The sequence below is a fragment of the Eleutherodactylus coqui genome, chromosome 13 (assembly GCF_035609145.1).
Source record: "Eleutherodactylus coqui strain aEleCoq1 chromosome 13, aEleCoq1.hap1, whole genome shotgun sequence".
Lineage (NCBI taxonomy): Eukaryota > Metazoa > Chordata > Amphibia > Anura > Eleutherodactylidae > Eleutherodactylus > Eleutherodactylus coqui.
Window position 1 is genome coordinate 21807022 of NC_089849.1, and position 19430 is coordinate 21826451.

The window sequence follows — 19430 nt, forward strand, 5'->3', positions numbered from 1 at the left end:
AAAAACGAACAATTAAAAAAAAAAGAAGGGCACCTGATGGACATTTTTGAGACGCTCGTCCCGGGATCTCAGCCACAACCAACGACACAAGAATACTATTCAGTAACAGTAGAGCTGGGATTTAACCCCACGTGCAGACTCCTCATACTGCAAGTAGTCCGACTCGGCATCGTTCATTACAAGTCCTTGGAGGGAGCCGTCTCGAGCGAGGTCGGCCTGGAGAAAGTCCTGTGCAAAGTCATTTTCAGATGCCAAGAGGATTTGGCTCCAGGCAGACATATCCAGCTTCCCAGCGGTGCACCATATTCTTCCGGCAAGATGGCCTTGGGGATGTTGTTGTGCAGAGAGTTCAGGTCCGACCCGTGTAGGAATATCTATACGGGGGAAAATGAGACTAATTAATTGTTCCTGTAATTGAAGGGATGGGAAATCACTTTATCATCAGAGCCACCACGTGCCAAAGTGTAGACTGGCGTGAAAGGGGTGGAGCTAAGACGACTCCGCCCCTGATGCGCCAACTACAATTGACATGAAGCTCAACTGATCTTTGTACTTTGTTTCTCAGTCTTTTCTGGGTTTGGTGCTCCTTTAAAATCAGGGCTGGACGAAACCTGATTGCCACGGTAACAAGTAAATCATGCCCTGGCGATCAGATTTTATGCCAGTCAGGAAAATTCAGCGTCTGAATGTATAAAACTAAGGCCTCCTTCACACGGGCGACAAAGTCGCGCAATTTTGTCGCGTTGCTACAAATCCCATGTATGTGAAGCCCATGCTTTCCTATGGGTTCCTTCACATACATCACCTTAGAAGCAATGTCCGACGCTGCTGCAGCTTCCTCTCAGTTCGCCAGCACTGTTTCTCTTCATCTCTTCTGGCCGGGGATTGAAACATCCCTGCCTGCTGGAAGCGCTGGCTGTGATTGGCTGACACTTAGCCAATCACAGCCAGCACTTGATGAACCAATCACAGCCATCTTTCCTGCAGCTATGGCATAATTTCTAGGTAAGGTTTATATTTAAAACTCCCCCCCCCCCCCCCCCCTGAAAATCTTCGTATGTTGTGCTACAAAGTCACACAGCTTTGTAGCGCTACAAAACAGTGGTATCATCGCGAGAAGTCGCAGCAATATCGCCCGTGTGAAGGAGGCCGCTTCTTCACAGGTGACAGTGATATCGCTAATATGTGAACACGATTCTGTAGCGTCAATGATGTTTTTCTTAGGAAAAAATGTAGCATCGCGCCGCTGCTGCCCGAGATTTTGTCACGTGATAAAAACCGTGTGATTTTGTAGCGAGAAAGTTAATTGGACTTCCTAATGCTAAAATTGCATCACATAGCATGAAAAAAAAAAAAAAAAAAAATCACAAGTTCGTGCTGTGCGATGCGAGAAAGTAGCAGCCTCCATAGGGAAACATGGGCTTCAAAAAAAAAATTGCAAATCGCAGCTGTTTAAAGCATGCCGCGATTTCGGAATCTTGTAATGTAGCAGGCTACAAAACATGGCGCGTGTGGAACCAATAGGAAAGCAGGGGCTCCACATACATGAGATTTGTAGAACTGTCACATCTCGAATGAGAAAAATCGCCTGTGTGGAAGCGGCCTTAGGTCTCTATCACACGGGATACAAAACGCATGTATGTGAAAGAACCCATTGGAAACCATGAGCTTCACATAGGTGCGCTTTGTAGCGATGATTTTGTAGCCCGTGTGAACGAGGCCCAGGGCCGCTTCCACAGAGGCGTATCTGCTGCAGCAGAAAAATGTATGTTGGCTCAGGTCCGCAGCAGACTTCACCCTTTTAATGGAAAGGGATTCTCCTGGGGATCTGCAGCAAGTGAACGCACCTTAGCAGGGTTGTCCCATCTCAGTACTTCCTGGCTGAGATGACAAACCCACGGCTGGCTTCCTGACTGCAACACAGAAACAGCCGCAGCAGCCGCCTTACGCCATTTCCGTAGCGTCTATTCACTTCAATGGCATTTACGGAAACCGGGTGAGGCTGCCGCGCTGGGCTGTTTCTGCAATACCTGGCGAGGTGGTTGGGAAGCCAGCCGCGGTTTCTCACCTCAGTCAGGAAGTTCCTAGGTGTGAAGACCCTTTAATTAAAAGTGGCGATACACATTACGCGAATGTCAGCTGATCCCAGCGGGCCTGGCCAACCTTCTAAGGTGTACGAGGGGTCCAGACATCCTCCTCGCTCCTCAGGGGCAGAATTTGTTGCCATTCTAAGGGGTGTTAAAGTATTCCGATGACCTGCGTTACACTTGTTATTTAACCCCTTAAACTCTACAGCACATGTGTCAAACACAAGACCCGAATCCGGCCCGCTGCCTCGTGTTATGTGGGCCGCGGCGTGCCGACGGCGCTTACCACTGCAGTGATTGCCAGCTGGGGTGCCGCAGCTCCTCGCTGGTAATCACTGTTAGCGCTGATCCCGGCGCACACTCTGACGCCAGTGTGCAGCCGGGATCCTCCTCCCCTGAGTCCTCTGCTCTTCATTTCCGCAGGAGAGGACTCAGGGAGGAAGCGTGCTGGGCGCACACACTGACGTCAGTGTGCATCAGGGCTCAGCGTGAGCAGAGGGGGAGCGGCACTGACAGCAAGGAGGAGGTAAGTATATGGGTTGGGGGGGCTTATTATTACTACTGAGGGGGGCTTATTATTACTGAGGGGGGGGGCTTATTACTAAGGGAGTTTATTATTATTACTGAGGGGGGGGGCTTAATATTGTTACTGAGGGGGGGGGGGTTAATGTTGCTATGGGGGTATTACTACTGAGGGGGTTAATATTACTAATTGGTCCACTGTGGGGGTCGCTATTTTTACTGGGGCCACTATCAGGGTCACTATTAGGGCTCGTTCACACGGGTGTAAGTGTATTTTGGTCGCACACATACGCTGCGTATTTGCGCAATCGAAAATCGCTTATGCCTGTATATTTGCGTATGCAAAAAGGAACGCAGATGGGCCCATTGAAATGGTGCACAAATATGCAGTGAATACAGAGGTTTCCTGCGCATTCACCACGTATTTGCGCGGCCCATTCACTTCAATGGCCTATCGGGGTGCGTAGTGCGCAACAAAATAGGTCATGCTGCGTGAAAATACACATCATGTCAATGAACTCATTGAAATCAATGGCTTCTATTCACTGCATATTATGTACGCAAATACGCTTGTGTGAACGAGCCCTTACTGTACAATCGGCCCTTTGAAGGTCACCATAAGCCTGATGTGGCCCTCGGTGAAAAGGAGTTTGACACCCCTGCTCTACAGGATGTACAGCTACGTCCTGTAGCTTTAGGATATGTATGGAGGAAGATCGCAGGTCGATCCCACTCCATACAATGCAGGTGTCAGCTGTTTCTTACAGCCAACACCTACCCACAACAGCTCTGATAATCCGTGCTGCTTATTGAAGCGTTAACCCTTTAAATGCTGACGACAAATCTGACAGCGGCATTTAAATGCTCGATCGATGTTTGGGGGTCCCGCACTGCCCCCCTCAACGAGAAAGCGGGTTGCCATGTGGTTGCCATGGCAGTCAGGGGCCTTCTTTTAAAAAAAAACCAAAAAAAAAAAAACCACCTTTTGAGATATTAATAAAAGAATCTAAATGACAAAAAAAAAAACATATTTGGCATTGCTGCGTCCATAAAAGTCCGATCTCTCAAGGCAACACATTTAGCCTGCACCGTGAACTTTGTAAAAAAAAAATTTAAACAAACGCCACCAGAATTGCGATTTTTGTAATAATGAAGAAAAAAAAAAAAGGGACCAAAAAAAGAAAAAAAAACCCCAAAAAGTCATATGTATTTCAAAATAGTACCAATAGAAACTACAGGACGTCTCTCAAGCGTCTGAGTACTCAGACATCCACACCGATGGTTAAATAAAAAGTTATGATTTTTTAAAAAGAGGGAGGAGGAAAAAAAAAAAAGGGGTGGGGGGGAGCCGCATCCTTAAGGGATTAATACACCTTCATCCAAAGCTCGTGTACACATTGTATCCTTGGGAAGCGGGAGGGGTATGAGCGTTTCCTGGAATACATATATAGTTACATCCAAATTTTTGTGCTTCTCAAATAATAATGCATGCAAGCGTCCTATTCCGTATTATCACACTGCTATAATGATTCGTTACCGTAACCCTGGGCGTTGGCCGCCTACGATTCGTCTATTATAGACTCCTTTACTCTAGTCTTTGTGATAAATGAATGAGCTTTTTCTTAGAGGGGCTCTGGAACCACACTTGACCGCTCCATGCTGTGTTCTTCTATGGTGCCCAGAAAAGACAATTGAGCATACCTGGTCGATACCCCTTGAGTATCACTTAAATTAAGGGATTTCTCCAACAGGGAAGATCGGTCACCACCGGCTCTTACCGTGCACGGCCAGCATCACCGAGCTTTCTCCACCGCTCATCACAAATGAGCATGCCACAACTGCTGCACACCGTTCCGGGCACGACCAGGAGGAGGAGGCCTTAGTAGTCATCCCTCTCTATAGCACTAAGTGGCAGCAGCCCAATGTATGCCATACCCCACTTACTCGCTTTACTATCTTCTCTTTCAAAAATGGCCTCAGTATGGCGTAGATCCCTTTAAATATCCTCGGTTCGTTGATGATGTTGACGGCTTTTATTCTAATTGGAAAACCGTCCTGTTATAAATAAAGAAATAGAAATCAATGATTGAGCATCGCCTCTTAAAAAAACAAGTTTCTCTAAATACGCCTACTGTAAACAACAAGGCCCCTCCCTTAGAAGTTGTCACAATCAAATGAAACTGTGATTGTAACATTGATACGAGTAAGGGATTACATTTCAGAGCAAAAGGAGAATTTATTGGGGAAAACTGACCCCTAGAATGGAGGCTCTAGTAACCTGATGTACCACCTCTAGCTTGGATACAAGATGTGATACGGGCGGGCATGGAGGCTCTAGTACCCTGTTGTACCGCCTCTAGCCTGGATACAAGATGTGATACAGGGGGCATGGAGGCTCTAGTACTCTGTTGTACCGCCTCTAGCTTGGATACAAGATATGATACGGGCGGGCATGGAGGCTCTAGCACCCTGTTGTACCGTCTCTAGCTTGGATACAGGATGTGATATGGGCGGGCATGGAGGCTCTAGTACCCTGTTGTACCGCCTCTAGCCTGGATACAAAATGTGATACGGGTGGGCATGGAGGCTCTAGTACCCTGTTGTACCACCTCTAGCCTGGATACAAGATGTGATACAGTCAGGCATGGAGGCTCTAGTACCCGGTAGGCATAGAGGCATACAGTATCTCTATGGTATCCTGGCAGCATATCACTCCACATTTGCTGTAACTAAGCCTCTAGATCGTGCAACCTTGTAGGTTGTCGAAGCTGGCATCCCAGATGGTCCCATGCATGTTCTATTGGCAATATATCTGGTGACCAGGCAGCCATGGAAGTGTGACAATGTTGTGGGGCCATACCTGTGACCGCCTTGTGTGTGCGGCTGAGCATTATCCTGCTGGAAGCCACTTGGAAGCCGCCATTAGAGGAACACATGTGCCTGCAGATGTCCTGAACATATCACTGATCTGTCCTTGTCCCTCGTACCACTACTAGTCGTATGCAATGGCGCCCCCGTCTCTGGATGGCAAACAACAAAACCGATGGAGCTAGTCATGCTTGTCGGATGATCAGACGCTCCTCTCTACTGGTGGTCTATTGGGGGCATCCTGAGCCCGGTCACCTTGTGTGCCCTCATACATCCACTGGTCCCAACACCTCCTAACAGTCTGGTCAGAACGTCTCGGTGGGGGACAATTCACTGATACGACCATCCAGCTTCTCACATCCCAATATTGCGCCCCCCTCTGGTAACGGGGTGATATCTCTTCTCTGCATCGTAGAGGCGTCTAGTGATCAACAAGCTCTACACAAGCGGAAGAAGAGGTCACTACACACAAGGAGCCTCCGAGAGCCTCTTATAGGCCAAGTGGGGAACCACTTATAGGGCCTCCGGTGACCAGACCGTCCATCTAATCACCACAACTCCCATCATTTACAGATCTGCCTGAGATGGAGCTGCATGCCCAGTTTGCAGCAAAACGACAACTTCTAGGGGCTAGATTTTTTATTTTTTGACAGTGTAATGTCAGAGGTGATATAATATAACTTCCTTGTCTGTTCAATCATTCTTAGATTACCGCATCTGTACAGTCCGTTCTGGTAGGATACAAGATTTGTGCTCGTTTTATATCCACTATTGCCAGTGGGTATCTGAGAGCTTGATTTAAAGTGGGTCTACCACAGGACAGTATCTGCTTCCCTTTTACCCATTAGTGACGGCCCAAAAGTTTTTTTACGCCCTGCCATTGCAGGACGTGTATGGAGGGAGATAGCTCTGCCATCTCCCTCCATACAGCGCGGGCGTCAGCTGTTTACTACAGCGGACACCCGAGGGCAATAGCTGGAATCGTCCGTGCGGCCAATCGCAGCTATTCACCCTTTAAATGCCACTATCAATTCTGACAGCGGCATTTAAATCCTCCGAACAATGTTCAGGGGTCCCGTACGGCCCCCCGTGGTGAAAATGGGGGAGCCATGCAGGAGCCATGGCAGCCGGGGGCCTTCTGAAAGGCCCCAGGGCTGCCTTAGCAGACTGCCTATCAAGCCATTCCTGTGGGGTGGCTTCATAGGCTGCCTGTCAAAAAGCAGTATGACATAATGCTATAGCATTACGTCATACTGCAGGAGCGATCAAAGCATCGCTGGTTGTGGTCCCCCCTGGGGACTGAAAGAAAGTGTAAAAAAAATAAAAATTCAATAAAAATAAAATATGTATTGGTATCGCTGCGTCCGTACAGGATATAAATCTTATGTTAATTGTTAATCCGTGTTTACAGGCAGGTAGGAACTATTAGGGGTTGATCCAGGGAACAGTCTGATTGCCATTAGGGAGTCGGGAAGGAATTTTTCCCCCAAAAGGGCTAATTGGCTTCTGCTCTTGGGTTTTTTTTGCCTTCCTCTGGATCAACAACACAGTAGGATAGACAGGCTGGATTAGATGGACATTGTCTTCATTCGGCCTTACATACTATGTTACTATGTAAAAGTCCGATCTAGCAAAGTAATGCATTATTTACCCCGCACGGTGAACGTCGTCCCAAAAAAAAAAAAAAAAATGTAAAAATGCCAGAAATGCGCTTTTTTGGTCAACTTGTCTCCAAGAAAAAATGTAATAAAAAGCAATCAAAAAAGTCATTTGTATACAAAAATGGTACCAACGGAAATGTCAGGACATACCGCACTAAATGAGTCCTCACACAAATAGGTCGCCCAAAAAAATACAGAAGTTATTGTGCGCAGAAAATAGAGACAGAAAATAATTTTAAAAAATTAAATATCTTTAAAAAAAGATAGTAATCGTACTGACCCACAGAATAAAGTTCTCATGTCATTTTTGTTGCAGTTTGTGCGCCGTAGAAACAGGGCGCACCGAAAGATGGCAGAATGTAATTTTTTTTTTCAATTTCTCTCCACTTAGAATTTTTTAAGAGTTTTTCAGTACATTATATGGTACAGTAAATTGTACCATTCAAAAATACAAGTCGTCCCGCAAAAAACAAGCCCTCATACAGAGACGTCGATGGATAAATAAAGGAGTTACAATTTTTTAAAAGGGGGGAAACCAAAATAGAAAAAAAGCAAGAAAGCTCCGTCACTAAGGGGTTAAGATACCACCGCCCTCCCACGAAACCCCACTAGGTACAGTTTAGGAATTGGTAATCCCACTAGTGTTGATAAATATTCTTCCCTAATTTTATAGCCCCGCTCCCCCTCCCATCTCTTTTCTTACCTGAAGAATCCCGATGATTTTCTTGGCAATAAATGGTCCAAAATGCGACGCTTGGGATAAGCCAACTCCCTCGTAGTCCGCCAGGATCACAATACCATTCACTTGGGTTTCCTCAGCTTCTATCAGTTTTTCCAGTGACAGATATATGGCACGAAGATTTTCGGTAATCGGGAAACTTTGGGGATTCCACTGACCTTATGGAAAGTAGTAGTAAAATAAATAACTGAAGTGATGAATACGGATAAGTATTTCTCACCTCACTATGCCTACCGGTGTGATGCTCATCATACTAAGGAAATAGGAGGTGTTCCTACTTCTGCTCCCTCTCACAGCATGCAATTTAGCGGAGGAAGAAGCTGCAGCTTCATCCCCCTCCTCTTGCTAGAAGAGGTAAACATGTTAAGTAGGTTGACAGTGATCGGTGGAGACCACTTGCTTGAGTCATTCACAGCACTGGGAGCCAAATATATGAAGAGCTCCAACTGTAAAAATGGGGCGAGTAACAAAAGAGCCAGCACAACTGAGAAGCTATGCAGCCGGCCCCTGCTGACATGAGGTCATGACAGATCCTCTTTAAAAGGTACTTAAAACTTCATGCGGAGTTCAAATCTAAGGTTTAGGGTGAATAATGACTTCCGCAGTACAGTGGCTGATGTAACTTTTGTGTTTAATTGTAACTTAACTTTTTTCTCTCCAGACAATAACGGAAACCTGCATTATTGTTATGCAACAGTGGTTGACTTCTATGGCGTATGATAGTAAAGGCCCATGTACACGCAAAGACAATCTTTCAAACGATTGAAAGTTTTAGTGATTGTTTTGCATAAAGTGTTAATGGACAATAATTTCCATTAACACTTTATCAGCTTCATTTGCGTGTAAAAGGACCTCCAGGAGCTGTTTGCAGAGCACTGCATGTGATCTGAGCTCTGCACACAACTCCATTGTGCTCGCATAGGCTGTCCGTCAGAATACAAGGTAATCTCTGACTCCCGTGCAGAACACAGCATGCGGTCCCTGCCATCTCTCTCCGGCCGAACAATGGATTTTAAGCTCACCTTCAAATCATCGTTTAGCCGAAGAGTGAACGATGGCAGCATTTACATGCAACAATTATTGCTTATATGCCATCGTTTGAACGAATTTTGAGTGATAATCGTTGCGTGTAAATGGGCCTTTGGTCATAAGGGTCCATTTCTGTCAGCTTTTCTGACCAAAAGATTCTTGGGAATGGACATCAAAACAGATCCCATTGACTTCAATGTTCCGTTTTTTGATACTACATACAGTACAAAAACAGGGGACACGTTTCATCATACCCGGGCGCATACAGACAATACGTCTTCCCTCAGTGTCTGCAAGAGGTAGAACAGTCAAGAACCCAGAGTCCAGCACTGGCTTAACCGCAGAAGGTCTCAGGTTGCTAAATACTTCCGGCCAACCTTTCCGACAAGTATAGTAATTGACCAACAGCTGTAGAGCACGGTCGTAGTCAAACTTGCGAGCCCGGAGGAAGCGAAGCAGGAAAGCATCATCCACTCGTGTCCTTAGGTTGGGGTAGTCCTTCCATATCATGTCCCTCAGAGCCTGCACATCACGTAACCTCCATTCTGGCTTCTCTTGCAATTCTTCCCTAGCCTTGAGGACCAACTCTGGAGTTAACGTACAGACGTAGCCCTCGTGGAGGGTGGAGTCTACTTCCAAGGAAGAGGAGACAGAGGAACTTCCTACCGAGGTCTCATTGTCTTGTGCCATTGAAGACGTCACAGCTGTAGATGAGAAGAACATGATAACTTTTCTACGAGACGTTTCTATAAACTAAGTTCCATACTGTTCCAATGATTGACCAGTGCAGCATTCAAACACATGATCTAACGTTCATGTAAATAGGGGAGATGGAATACAACCTCTACAGTGCCACCTATTGGAAGGCAGCATTCCTTCAAGCCAAAGTCAGACTTTTTATACAAGCCTTGTTCAAGTGATACACCATGTCCACAGACCAGTTATGGTCCAACTTTTGCGGCTCCTCATGTGGTATTAGTGGCTACAAATATTATAAACGTGTACATGAAAAGTAGCGGCTAAAGCGTCAAACTAGTAAAACCCCATATTGGGCATAAATGGCGTGTAAACTATTGATATGAAGTCTGAAGTTAGGGCTCTTTTACACGGGACGACAAATCGTTCAGATTCCCACAATGAGCGAGAATCTAAACGATTGTCATTCAATGTAAAAGTCCACATATGGTACGACAAACGATGATTTGTTCTTTGTTCAGTTTACGCGTGCCTAAAAACAGATTGATGGATCGGCCTGTGAGAACAGGTAGTCGTTCATATATGAACGACTGCCTGTTTACTGTGAATAGAGGCGGGCAGGCCAGGTGGAAGGATCCCCGGCCCGATCTGTCTCCAATCACTGATGATCTTTCCTGTGTAAAAGCAGCCATCATTACTGGGTCGACCTGTCAGGCAACTGCACCCACCGGTCGTCCCGTGTAAAAGGACCCTTAGACGCATCCCTCACAATCTTTGAGACAACTGTCTATGCCCAACCAGCTACTTTTAAGCTTTCTGTTCTCAGGTCATTAAGCATTGCCTAGTGCCCCCGCCACCAGCTCTACGATGTCTAGGACAATACACTTCTATGGAGGGAGATAAGGAACTAACAGTCATACCTGATGCCAAGAAAGTAGACCTATAATTGTTCCTTTCTGAGAGACAGTCAGACAGTCGGCCCCACAGTAGGCACCAATATCAGTAGCTACAGTGATTTTTGTTGCGGACCAGCGCCTGTATCTTGCAGGGTGCGTGCACTACTGGGTTACACAATTTTCTGTTTGGCTAATGTATTTAAACGCCAAGATTCCCAATGACGTTTTCTGTTTGGTTGGACATTATGACCTTATTAGTAATCAGTCACAGAGAAGTTAATGATTAAACAATTATTTGATTTGGGCCATTAATTGGTCCGTTTTTATAGGCCGTTCTCGTTACATCTGGTACTTGGTAAACTGAGTGACTGACTACCAACATGGCTACCGTTACAACACATAATGAGCCTCATTTATTAAAGGTGTATTCATCATTATACACTTCGATTACTCCCAGAGTAATCCGTGACATCACAGAGTGAATCATGTGACCTGCTGGAGTGCACAGTGCTCATGCTCCAATGCCCACATGGAGCACCAGCATCCAGATCACACGTCATGTGACCAGAAGTTTGATGCAGATGTAATCTAGTTACTGTGAATTATTTGTGTATTAATAACAAGCTGAACATTAATGATCACTTGTTAAAGGGAACCCGCCACCAGCTTCAGGCCAGCTAACCAACAGCACTGCTATTCTTGTGCAGTATCCATCATTCCCACGCTACTAAAGGCATTCCTGAGTAGTAGATGTAAAAATTTCCCAGCAAGCGGACCAGTGGGTGGGCCGGACCGGGTCTCTGATGTGGATGACGGTAGAGGGGTACTCTGTGCAGAATGTGATTGTTCCCAGCAAGAGAAACCAAGTAATCTTGTAGATAGGATACCTTTTGATGGCTAACAAAAATACATGATGTTACAGCGAGCTTTCAAACCTACTCAGGGTTAAATGCTCCATTTAAGCCTGAGGAAGGACCCTGAGAGGTTGGAAAGCTCACTGTGACATCATGTAGTTTTGTTAGCCATTGAAAGGTATCATATCTACAAGATGACTTGGTTTCTCTTGCTGAGAACAATCACATTTTGCTCTACTGGCTAACATCGAACCAAACATTTTTTTCAGAGTGCAGAAAACATGCTCTGCCTGTTCATCATTGCCAGGAGAATCTCTGGAGCACATGCTGTGGCTTTTCATCATTACTGGAGCACACTCCACACAGCATACTGTGTGCTAGCTGTGCTCCATCCTGTAATAACTGTCAGAGAAAGAGCAGAATTATTAAACCGGAATAATCCCCGGATCACCGAAACTACTGAAGTAATTAGTGATATACCATGTTTCCCAGAAAATAAGCCCTACCCTGATCTTTAGGGGTGGCTTGAAATATAAGCCCTAGCTACACTACATGAAAAAAATAATAATACTCACCTAGCAGTTGCCGTTCTGATCCCTCTCGCTGGGCTGCAGCACTCAGGCAATCTTCAGTGTAGTCCTCAGAGGTCCAGCTTCAATAAATGGCTGTGATTGGTTTGTCGAACGCCAGCTCCGATTGCTGCGATTGGCTGAGGCGGTGTTCCTGAACCAATCTCTTGCTGGAGGCGGGGTATTCAAGCCCCGTTACCAGGAAGAGAATGCTCTCTCAGCGCTGAGGACTACACAGAAGCCTGCCGGAGCACCGCGGCCCAGCGAGACGGACCTGAAGGGCGCCTGCTAGGTGAGTATTAAGACACCCTCCGAAAATAAGACACTGTACCTCTTTTGGGGCAAAAGTTAATATGACAGTGTCCTATTTACGTGGAAACACTAACATGTAATATCGTTACACTTTAGGCCCCTCTTGTACTCTGTTAGCGAGTTCACCATCAGCATCTCCTCAGGCAGAGAGTTCCATAGTCTCACTGCTCTTACAGTAAAGAACCCCCTCTGTGTTATGTAGAAATCTTCTTTCCTCTAGACGTAGAGGGCGCCCCCTTGTTGCAGCCCTGGGTATAAATAGATGATGGGTAAGATCTCTGTACTGACCCCTGATATATTATACATAGTTATTAGGTCGCCCCTCAGCTGGCTTTTTTTCTAAATTAATCACAAAGTTTGAGAACTTGTCTGGGTATTGTAGTCCGCCCATTTCATTTGTTACTTCAGTTGCCGCCTTTGTACCCGCTCAACCTCTGATATGTACTACTTCAGTACCGGTGCTAAAAACTGTCCACAATATCCCATGTGTGGTCTGGTCCTTACACCCTAAGGGCTCATCAATGGGGATTCAGCCATGGCGTAATACGCTGCACATACACACCCGTATGAACGCGCCCTGGGGGCCCTCTCACACAGAGGTATGGGCCGCCCGTATTCAGACCATAGTCTTCACTGACCAGACTACAAACACTCCTATATCGGCTTGTATTCATGGGCAAAAATTTGCCAATGAAAGTCTATGGATACGTGAAAAAAATTTGCAGCGAACACGCATTAATTTCCGTGCTCACTGCATTTTTTTTGCGCACTCAGGTTTCTGTGGTTTGTGACAAAACGGACATCACTTGTCTTTTGTGTGCATGAAAAACACATGACATAGGTGCGACATGTACATAAAAAAACGCGCATATGCTGTAAAGATGAAAAATGTGCGTTTTTTTTACGGCTCGTATGCCTGTGTGATTGAGGCCGAACGGAAAAACTTACCTCGTTAGTTATGCGAGCAATCAGAGCTCAGCTCTGGAAAAAAAATGGCCACTGCACCACTGGTTGCTATGAGCAACAAGACCAATGTCTGACCAGTATTATAAGGCGTGGCGGCGGCAGGTGTATAACACACTGGTATCCCCTGCGCCATGTCAGACGAAGCTGTGGAGCGTCTCCTCATGAAGGAATTACACAAGACTTCCTGTCATAACTGTCACCGGACAGCGAGAGTCAGCGAGCAGACCGCACTTGGCACGCAACCACACGGGCGGCAGACTGAAGGGGAGCAGGGTCACAACTGCTGCCAAGCAACAGTGGAGCAGTTGTCCATAGCAACCAATCAGAAGTCACCTCACATTTTCAGAGGCCCCCCTGAAAAATATAAGCAGTGACCTGATTGGTTGCCACGGGCAACTGCCCCACTTTCCCCATACATCAGCTCTGAGATACTTCTCCAATGTGGCATTATGGGAAAGTAAGCAGCTGTTGCTGTAACCCATAGCAACAAGAGCGCAGATGTCGCCGCCTGTTACATCACCTATTCCGTTACTGTAAGACCCCCGAGTTGTCCGCCTCAGTCAACAGCATCAGACAACCCCTCTGGAACATGTAATGGCGGCCATAATAGGCGTCACCCAGCTTTCCCAAACACCTGAATGTCAAGTCTGTCGGCGATACAGGAACAGGCGATATTTCGCTAATCGCGATTGCGGTTCAGGATTCTGTGGGCGCGCTCATACAGCGGAATCCGAGGACGATTTCTCTGTATGGATGCGGCCCCGTGGCAAAAATCCGTACCCAAGTAGCGCATTTCTGCTGTGGATCCACATGCAGATTCGGCTGGGTTAATCGGCAAAATCCACGTGCGGAATTTCCTATTCTGCGTGGATCTGCAAAGGAACGCGCCACTTTTTTCCACATAACATGGCTTCTAAATCCGTGTTGGTAAAATCCACAACGTGAAGATGGCGATGCAGCATCCAATTTGCCCAAATGGGTCGGCAAATGCTCCTGAGTGGCGCAATGCCAGTTAGGTAAGGCGCCCACTTCCACATCACCTGATGACAGCGGCAGCATTTAGTTGCCGGGTGAGGGCTGGTGCGGAATTTGACCGTTTCTGATGCGGACATGCTGCAGATTTTAGACGCATAATGGAGACCTGATTGTAAGAGGCGCACATCCTGACCCATCATGGCTACGCTGTCCCTTACCAATAACGACTATCCCACAACCAACGACACCATATAAGTTACTACGTGCAAAATGAGCGGCGTTATCCAGGAGTAGAAAAAATGGCCGCTTCTCTTAAAAATAGCACCACACCCGTCTACAGGTTGTGGGCGGTACTGCAGCTCAGCCTCATCCAGCAGGGTTTATTAAATTCTGTGCTGCCCCTTTAAGTAACAAACCCCGTGCGGCAAGATGTGTGGGCTGTGCATACTGATCGCACCCATCCGGCCAACTATTACTAGATGGGGCAACTTCTGAACAGACTTGTCCTGCAAGTTACTGCAGAGGCCGGGCGCATGAGGCAGAAGTCAGGCAACACTCAGGGCTCCCACCTACTTGCGTTTTTTTCACGCGATTGTCAATGGGTCTTTCTAATGTTAACGAGGCATCAGTAGTTGGCGCTCTGCGATTTTTGTGCGATGCGTTTTTAACACTAGAAAGTCCCATTGACAATTGCGTAACAAAAAAACCCAAAAACGCAGCGTTAGCACAGCATTAAGAAAAAACTCAAGTGGGTAAGAGCCCTTATGGTTGTCATTCTTCTAGAAACAGCACCACTCTAGTTCGCAGGCTGTGTGTGGTATTGCAGCTCCGCTCTGTTCAAGTGAATAGAGTTGTAATACCGGTGACAACACGTAGACAAGAGTGGAGCCGTTTCTGGAGCAAAGCTGCCATGGTTTTCTCATTCAACCCTTTTAAACGTCCATACAATCCATTTAGTGCACAATGGTGCCGCCGCTTACGAATCGCGCCACTCAGTGCTTTCGTATGGATGACAGTAGGACGTAAGGCACCAGGTAGTCTGGTACGCAAAGACGGCCAGACACGGTTTTATTACTTAAATGGGTTATCCGGCCTTTGAATTTTGACAGCCCATCAATACTTGATCATTGGGGCCCGCCCGTCAGCGGATTGAGGCCCGATGTTTACTTGCACGCACGGATTCCACTGTGGAATCAGTGCGTGCCCGCGGACATGGAGAGGAAAAAACGTTTTCTTACCTCTCCGACTCCCGCGCGGATCTTCTCCCCCTCGCCAGCCGGATCTTCTTCCTTCAGCACGGAGGATGTGTCTGGACGTATCCCACGGATCCGTGGAACAGCCAAAACAGCAGCTGTGGCTGCGCCGCGGATAGGAGAGCCTCCATTGACTTCAATGGAATCCACGGACGAAATAGAGCATGCTGCAATTTTCTCCAGCAGCGTGCGATCCGCACGCGGGATGGGGGGGGGGGGGGGGGGGGAATGGAATCCGAATGCTTTTAAATCGTTTGTGGATGCTAATGTATCCCTAAGGGCGGCTTCGATTTGCGGGTCACCCGAAAAGTGGACATTGGGCCTAACTGACTCGTCACTAAATCTCTCATTTCCTGGTATCACATAAACGTGAAATTTGACATGGCCATTCTTGAGGTCCTAAATAGGAAAAGTAAGGGCTAATTCCCACGGGCGGATTTCCCCCGTGTATCACGCGGCGGAAATCCACGACGTTTCCCCGCAGCTATAAGGTTCTATTGAACCCCACAGCGCAATGCTCACGGTGTGGAATTCAACTGTGGCATTCCGCCCTGTGAATCCTTCCGTACTCACCCGCGGCATGTTCTATTTGCCGCGGGCGTACGCGCGGCCGGCTTCCATTGCAGTCAATGGAAGCCATAGCGTGAAACCGCTTACCGCGTCACATGACGTGGCCGGCACATCACGTGCTCTACTGCGCATACGTGCCGCAGCGTCATGCGGGACATCGGGCAGTGGATCCGGAGGTAAGTATGGAGTCTCTGGGGGGTGCTGTGACGGGCTCCGCTGCGGTATTCCACTTGCTGAGCCCGTCACGGCCGTGGGCATTGGGCCTAAAGGGTTCACAACTTGATTATTCAATGCTAATTGCAAAAGTAAGTGACCCCCTATGTAATGTAACTTCCCGGTGTCGTACAAGTGTGAAATTTGGCACAACAATCTAACTGACCTCTATGTGCATATAATAAAGTCTGTAAAGTACATAAGGAAGCGGCTATGGCCTGCAGGGATGGAGCATGCCTTTAAGGCTAAAGGTTCATTTAGACGGGACAAATGTAGTGCCAACGATGCCCGACACTCGTCTGTGTGCGTCCTCACTCCTGCACGGAATCTAGTATCACCGGCTCGCTAACAGAGCAGCCAGCAGGGGGTCGGGGCGGCTGCAGGAGATTTCTCTCCTCGCTCCCCCAGCTCCCTCCATTGACCTAACATAGCGGCTGTTCAATACGGAACAGCTGCTATTTACACTGAACGATCAGCTCATCGGCCATCATTTATGCTGCATAAAGCTGATCGCTCATCGTTCACTGTAAATAGCAGCCGTTCAGTATTGAACAGCCACTATGTTATGTCAATGGAGAGGGGCGGGGGAGCGAGAGGAGAGAAATCTCCTGCAGTCGCCCAGCTGTGAGCCAGCGATACCAGCTCCCGTACAGCAGCACGAGAGCGAATATGTGCGGGGGACGAGTGCCATCATTTGCCCAACATTCATCCCATTTAAATGGGCCTTAAAGGGCTGCAACCTCCAGTCTAGGGATAAATTTGAATAAAAAGAGGTATTACCTTTACGGGTAATACGTGGGGAGAGTGGGAGGGGTGGCACATTCTGCAGAGGGGACATCGGTACATGCAGCCTGAGGAGAATCTAACGCTCCTCTATGTGTATACATATTGTATTCCTCGGTTCCTCTGAAATAACCACAGCTTTGTGAAATTTTTTTGTGCGAACAAGAAGTAAACATCCGGACCAAGGTAAGTCGGGCGAAGCCGGGTAGATCAGCTCGGGTATATATCACAATGCATTCATGGCAGAATTTGTTGTACATTTCCTTTTTTCATAGGAATTTAGAAGAATTTTGAAATATCCTATAAATACGTTCTATTCATCTAAAAGCCCCCATCAAAAACATTAAAGGGGTTTTCCAGGGAGGATACTATTGATGATCTGTCCTCAGGACAGGTCATCAATAGCTGATCGGCCGGGGTCCGTCGCTAGGGACCCTGACCGATCAGCTGAGCGGGCGCATGCTGTCAGTGCCGCAAATACACAGAGGTCAGAGTGGAAGCGTCTGCGCCGACCTCCGTGTAGTGGCCGGCGCATGTAACTGCACACTGGGGTCTCATTGAAATCAATTGACCTCTGTATTTGCGGCGCTGACAGCATGCCCCCCACTCAGCTGATCGGTCGGGATCCCAAGCGACAGACCCCGGCCGACCAACTATTGACCTATACTGAGGATACCTGGGAAACCCCTTTAATAACTAGGATGTAGGACCGACAATAGAAGGTCAGTTCTCGCCTTTCCTCTCTATTGGGGATCATTCACACAACGCAGCGATGTACACATCGCAGCCTCTACACTCTGCCGGCAGAGACCACATATGGGCTGCCATTGGCACTGCGCATGCTCAGGATTCTGGCGGCACGGACATGCACAGTGTGATTTTTTTTTCCAAATTTCCGGCTCTGTTCAGAGCAGAGGTGCGGCTGGAGACTCCGCCCCTTCGCAATGCACCGTGTATGATAGGCAGAGAAATAGAGCATGCTGTGATTTATTTCGTCTGCGTATCATACGCAAAGTCTGATATCACCATATTATATATAATATAAACAAGATGTTGGTCAAAACCATCCTTGTTGCCCATAGCAACCAATCACAGCACAGCTTTTATTTTAGCTCAGTAGCTTGAGAAATGAAAGCTGCGCTGTGATTGGTTGCTATGGGCAACAAGGACTGTCTGACTGTTGGGCAGGCCCATTATGTATATCCAGATATCTGTACATTTATGTACATTTTCAATGCATACATTATATACTCTACTGCATGGATACATGTACACAGGGACATATAAGCGGAGGCAGTAGGGCTGTATACACCCACAGCACCCCCTCCCGCCGATCCCCGCGTAGTCCCCAGTACCTGTGCTGAGCAGCAGGAGAGCGGACGGAACCATTTACCTGCAGGAAGGGGGGAGACGTCTCCAGGAATGCGGAACCCTGCAGCATCAGGCGGACCAGCTCACCTCTTCTCCACCCCCGGGTCTCCTCATACAGGCTCTCACCTGCGTTCTCAGCCGATAGGCTGCTCCTGATCACGTGTTCGCACGTCCGCTGTCCACCCACCTGTACGGCGAAGCGCTCTGGGAACTGAGAGGTGGGAAGGGCGGGGGCGCGCTTGGCTTTTAAACGTCCGTTGACGTGCGCGTCCACGTCTGCTTGGTGATATTTAGTTACAATTGCGGCAGGTTGTCAGCAGAGGGCGCGCTGGGAATACAGAACGAGTGTTGCGTTGAAACTGCTTTGTCAGAGCTGCCAGCATCATCCAATCAGATCACCTCTTTCATGTTTAACCCCTTCGCATTTCTAGAGCCATAACTTTTTAATTTTTCCGCCCTATTTGTTTTTTCTGGGACAAGTTGTATTTTTAATCACATGATTTTTTTGGTACTTATGATGTGTTTTATAACTTTTCTTAAGTTTTTTTTTTTTTTTTGGGGGGGGGGGGGGTTGTGAAAAAAGAAATTCCACCAGATTCTTTTTTCATCCTTACCGTATCCACCGAGCCTTATAAATAATATGTTGAATTAATCCTGCAGGTCGCTGCGATTACGTTGTTACCGAATTTCTAAAGTTCTTTTATATATTGCTACTTTTTCACACTTTTTTTTTAAAAGGTGTATTTTTTGGTACTGCTGCATTGTCCCCCGCCCCCCCCCCCCCCCTACTGGTGCGGTGTGAGGCTTTTTTTTTGCGGAATGGGTCGTACTTTTTAACGGTAGCATTTGGTGATTTATATGACTTTATTGATCATTTTCTATTGTGCTTTTTTTTTTAGGCGAGATATGCAAAATTAGCTCTTTTTATCATGTTTTTGGATTATTTAATGGCAAGCACTGTTAAATAATGTACAAATTTTTTAATGTCGCTCATTATGAACCTGGTGATACCAAATTTAGGATGTGTTTTTTTTTTTTACATTCTGAGGCCGGTCTCACATGACCG

The 19430-nt window shown here is 47.1% G+C and overlaps 1 protein-coding gene across 1 annotated transcript; it reads right to left on the bottom strand.

Annotated features, from left to right (window-relative positions):
- TTPAL (alpha tocopherol transfer protein like) lies at nt 1-18403 on the bottom strand. Its single transcript, XM_066586883.1, is given in 6 exon segments — nt 1-299; nt 302-374; nt 4554-4664; nt 7842-8035; nt 9161-9610; nt 18349-18403. Coding segments are annotated over 6 exon segments (1062 nt in total). The 5' UTR covers nt 18383-18403; the 3' UTR covers nt 1-99.
- Nucleotides 18404-19430: the final 1027 nt, after the last annotated feature.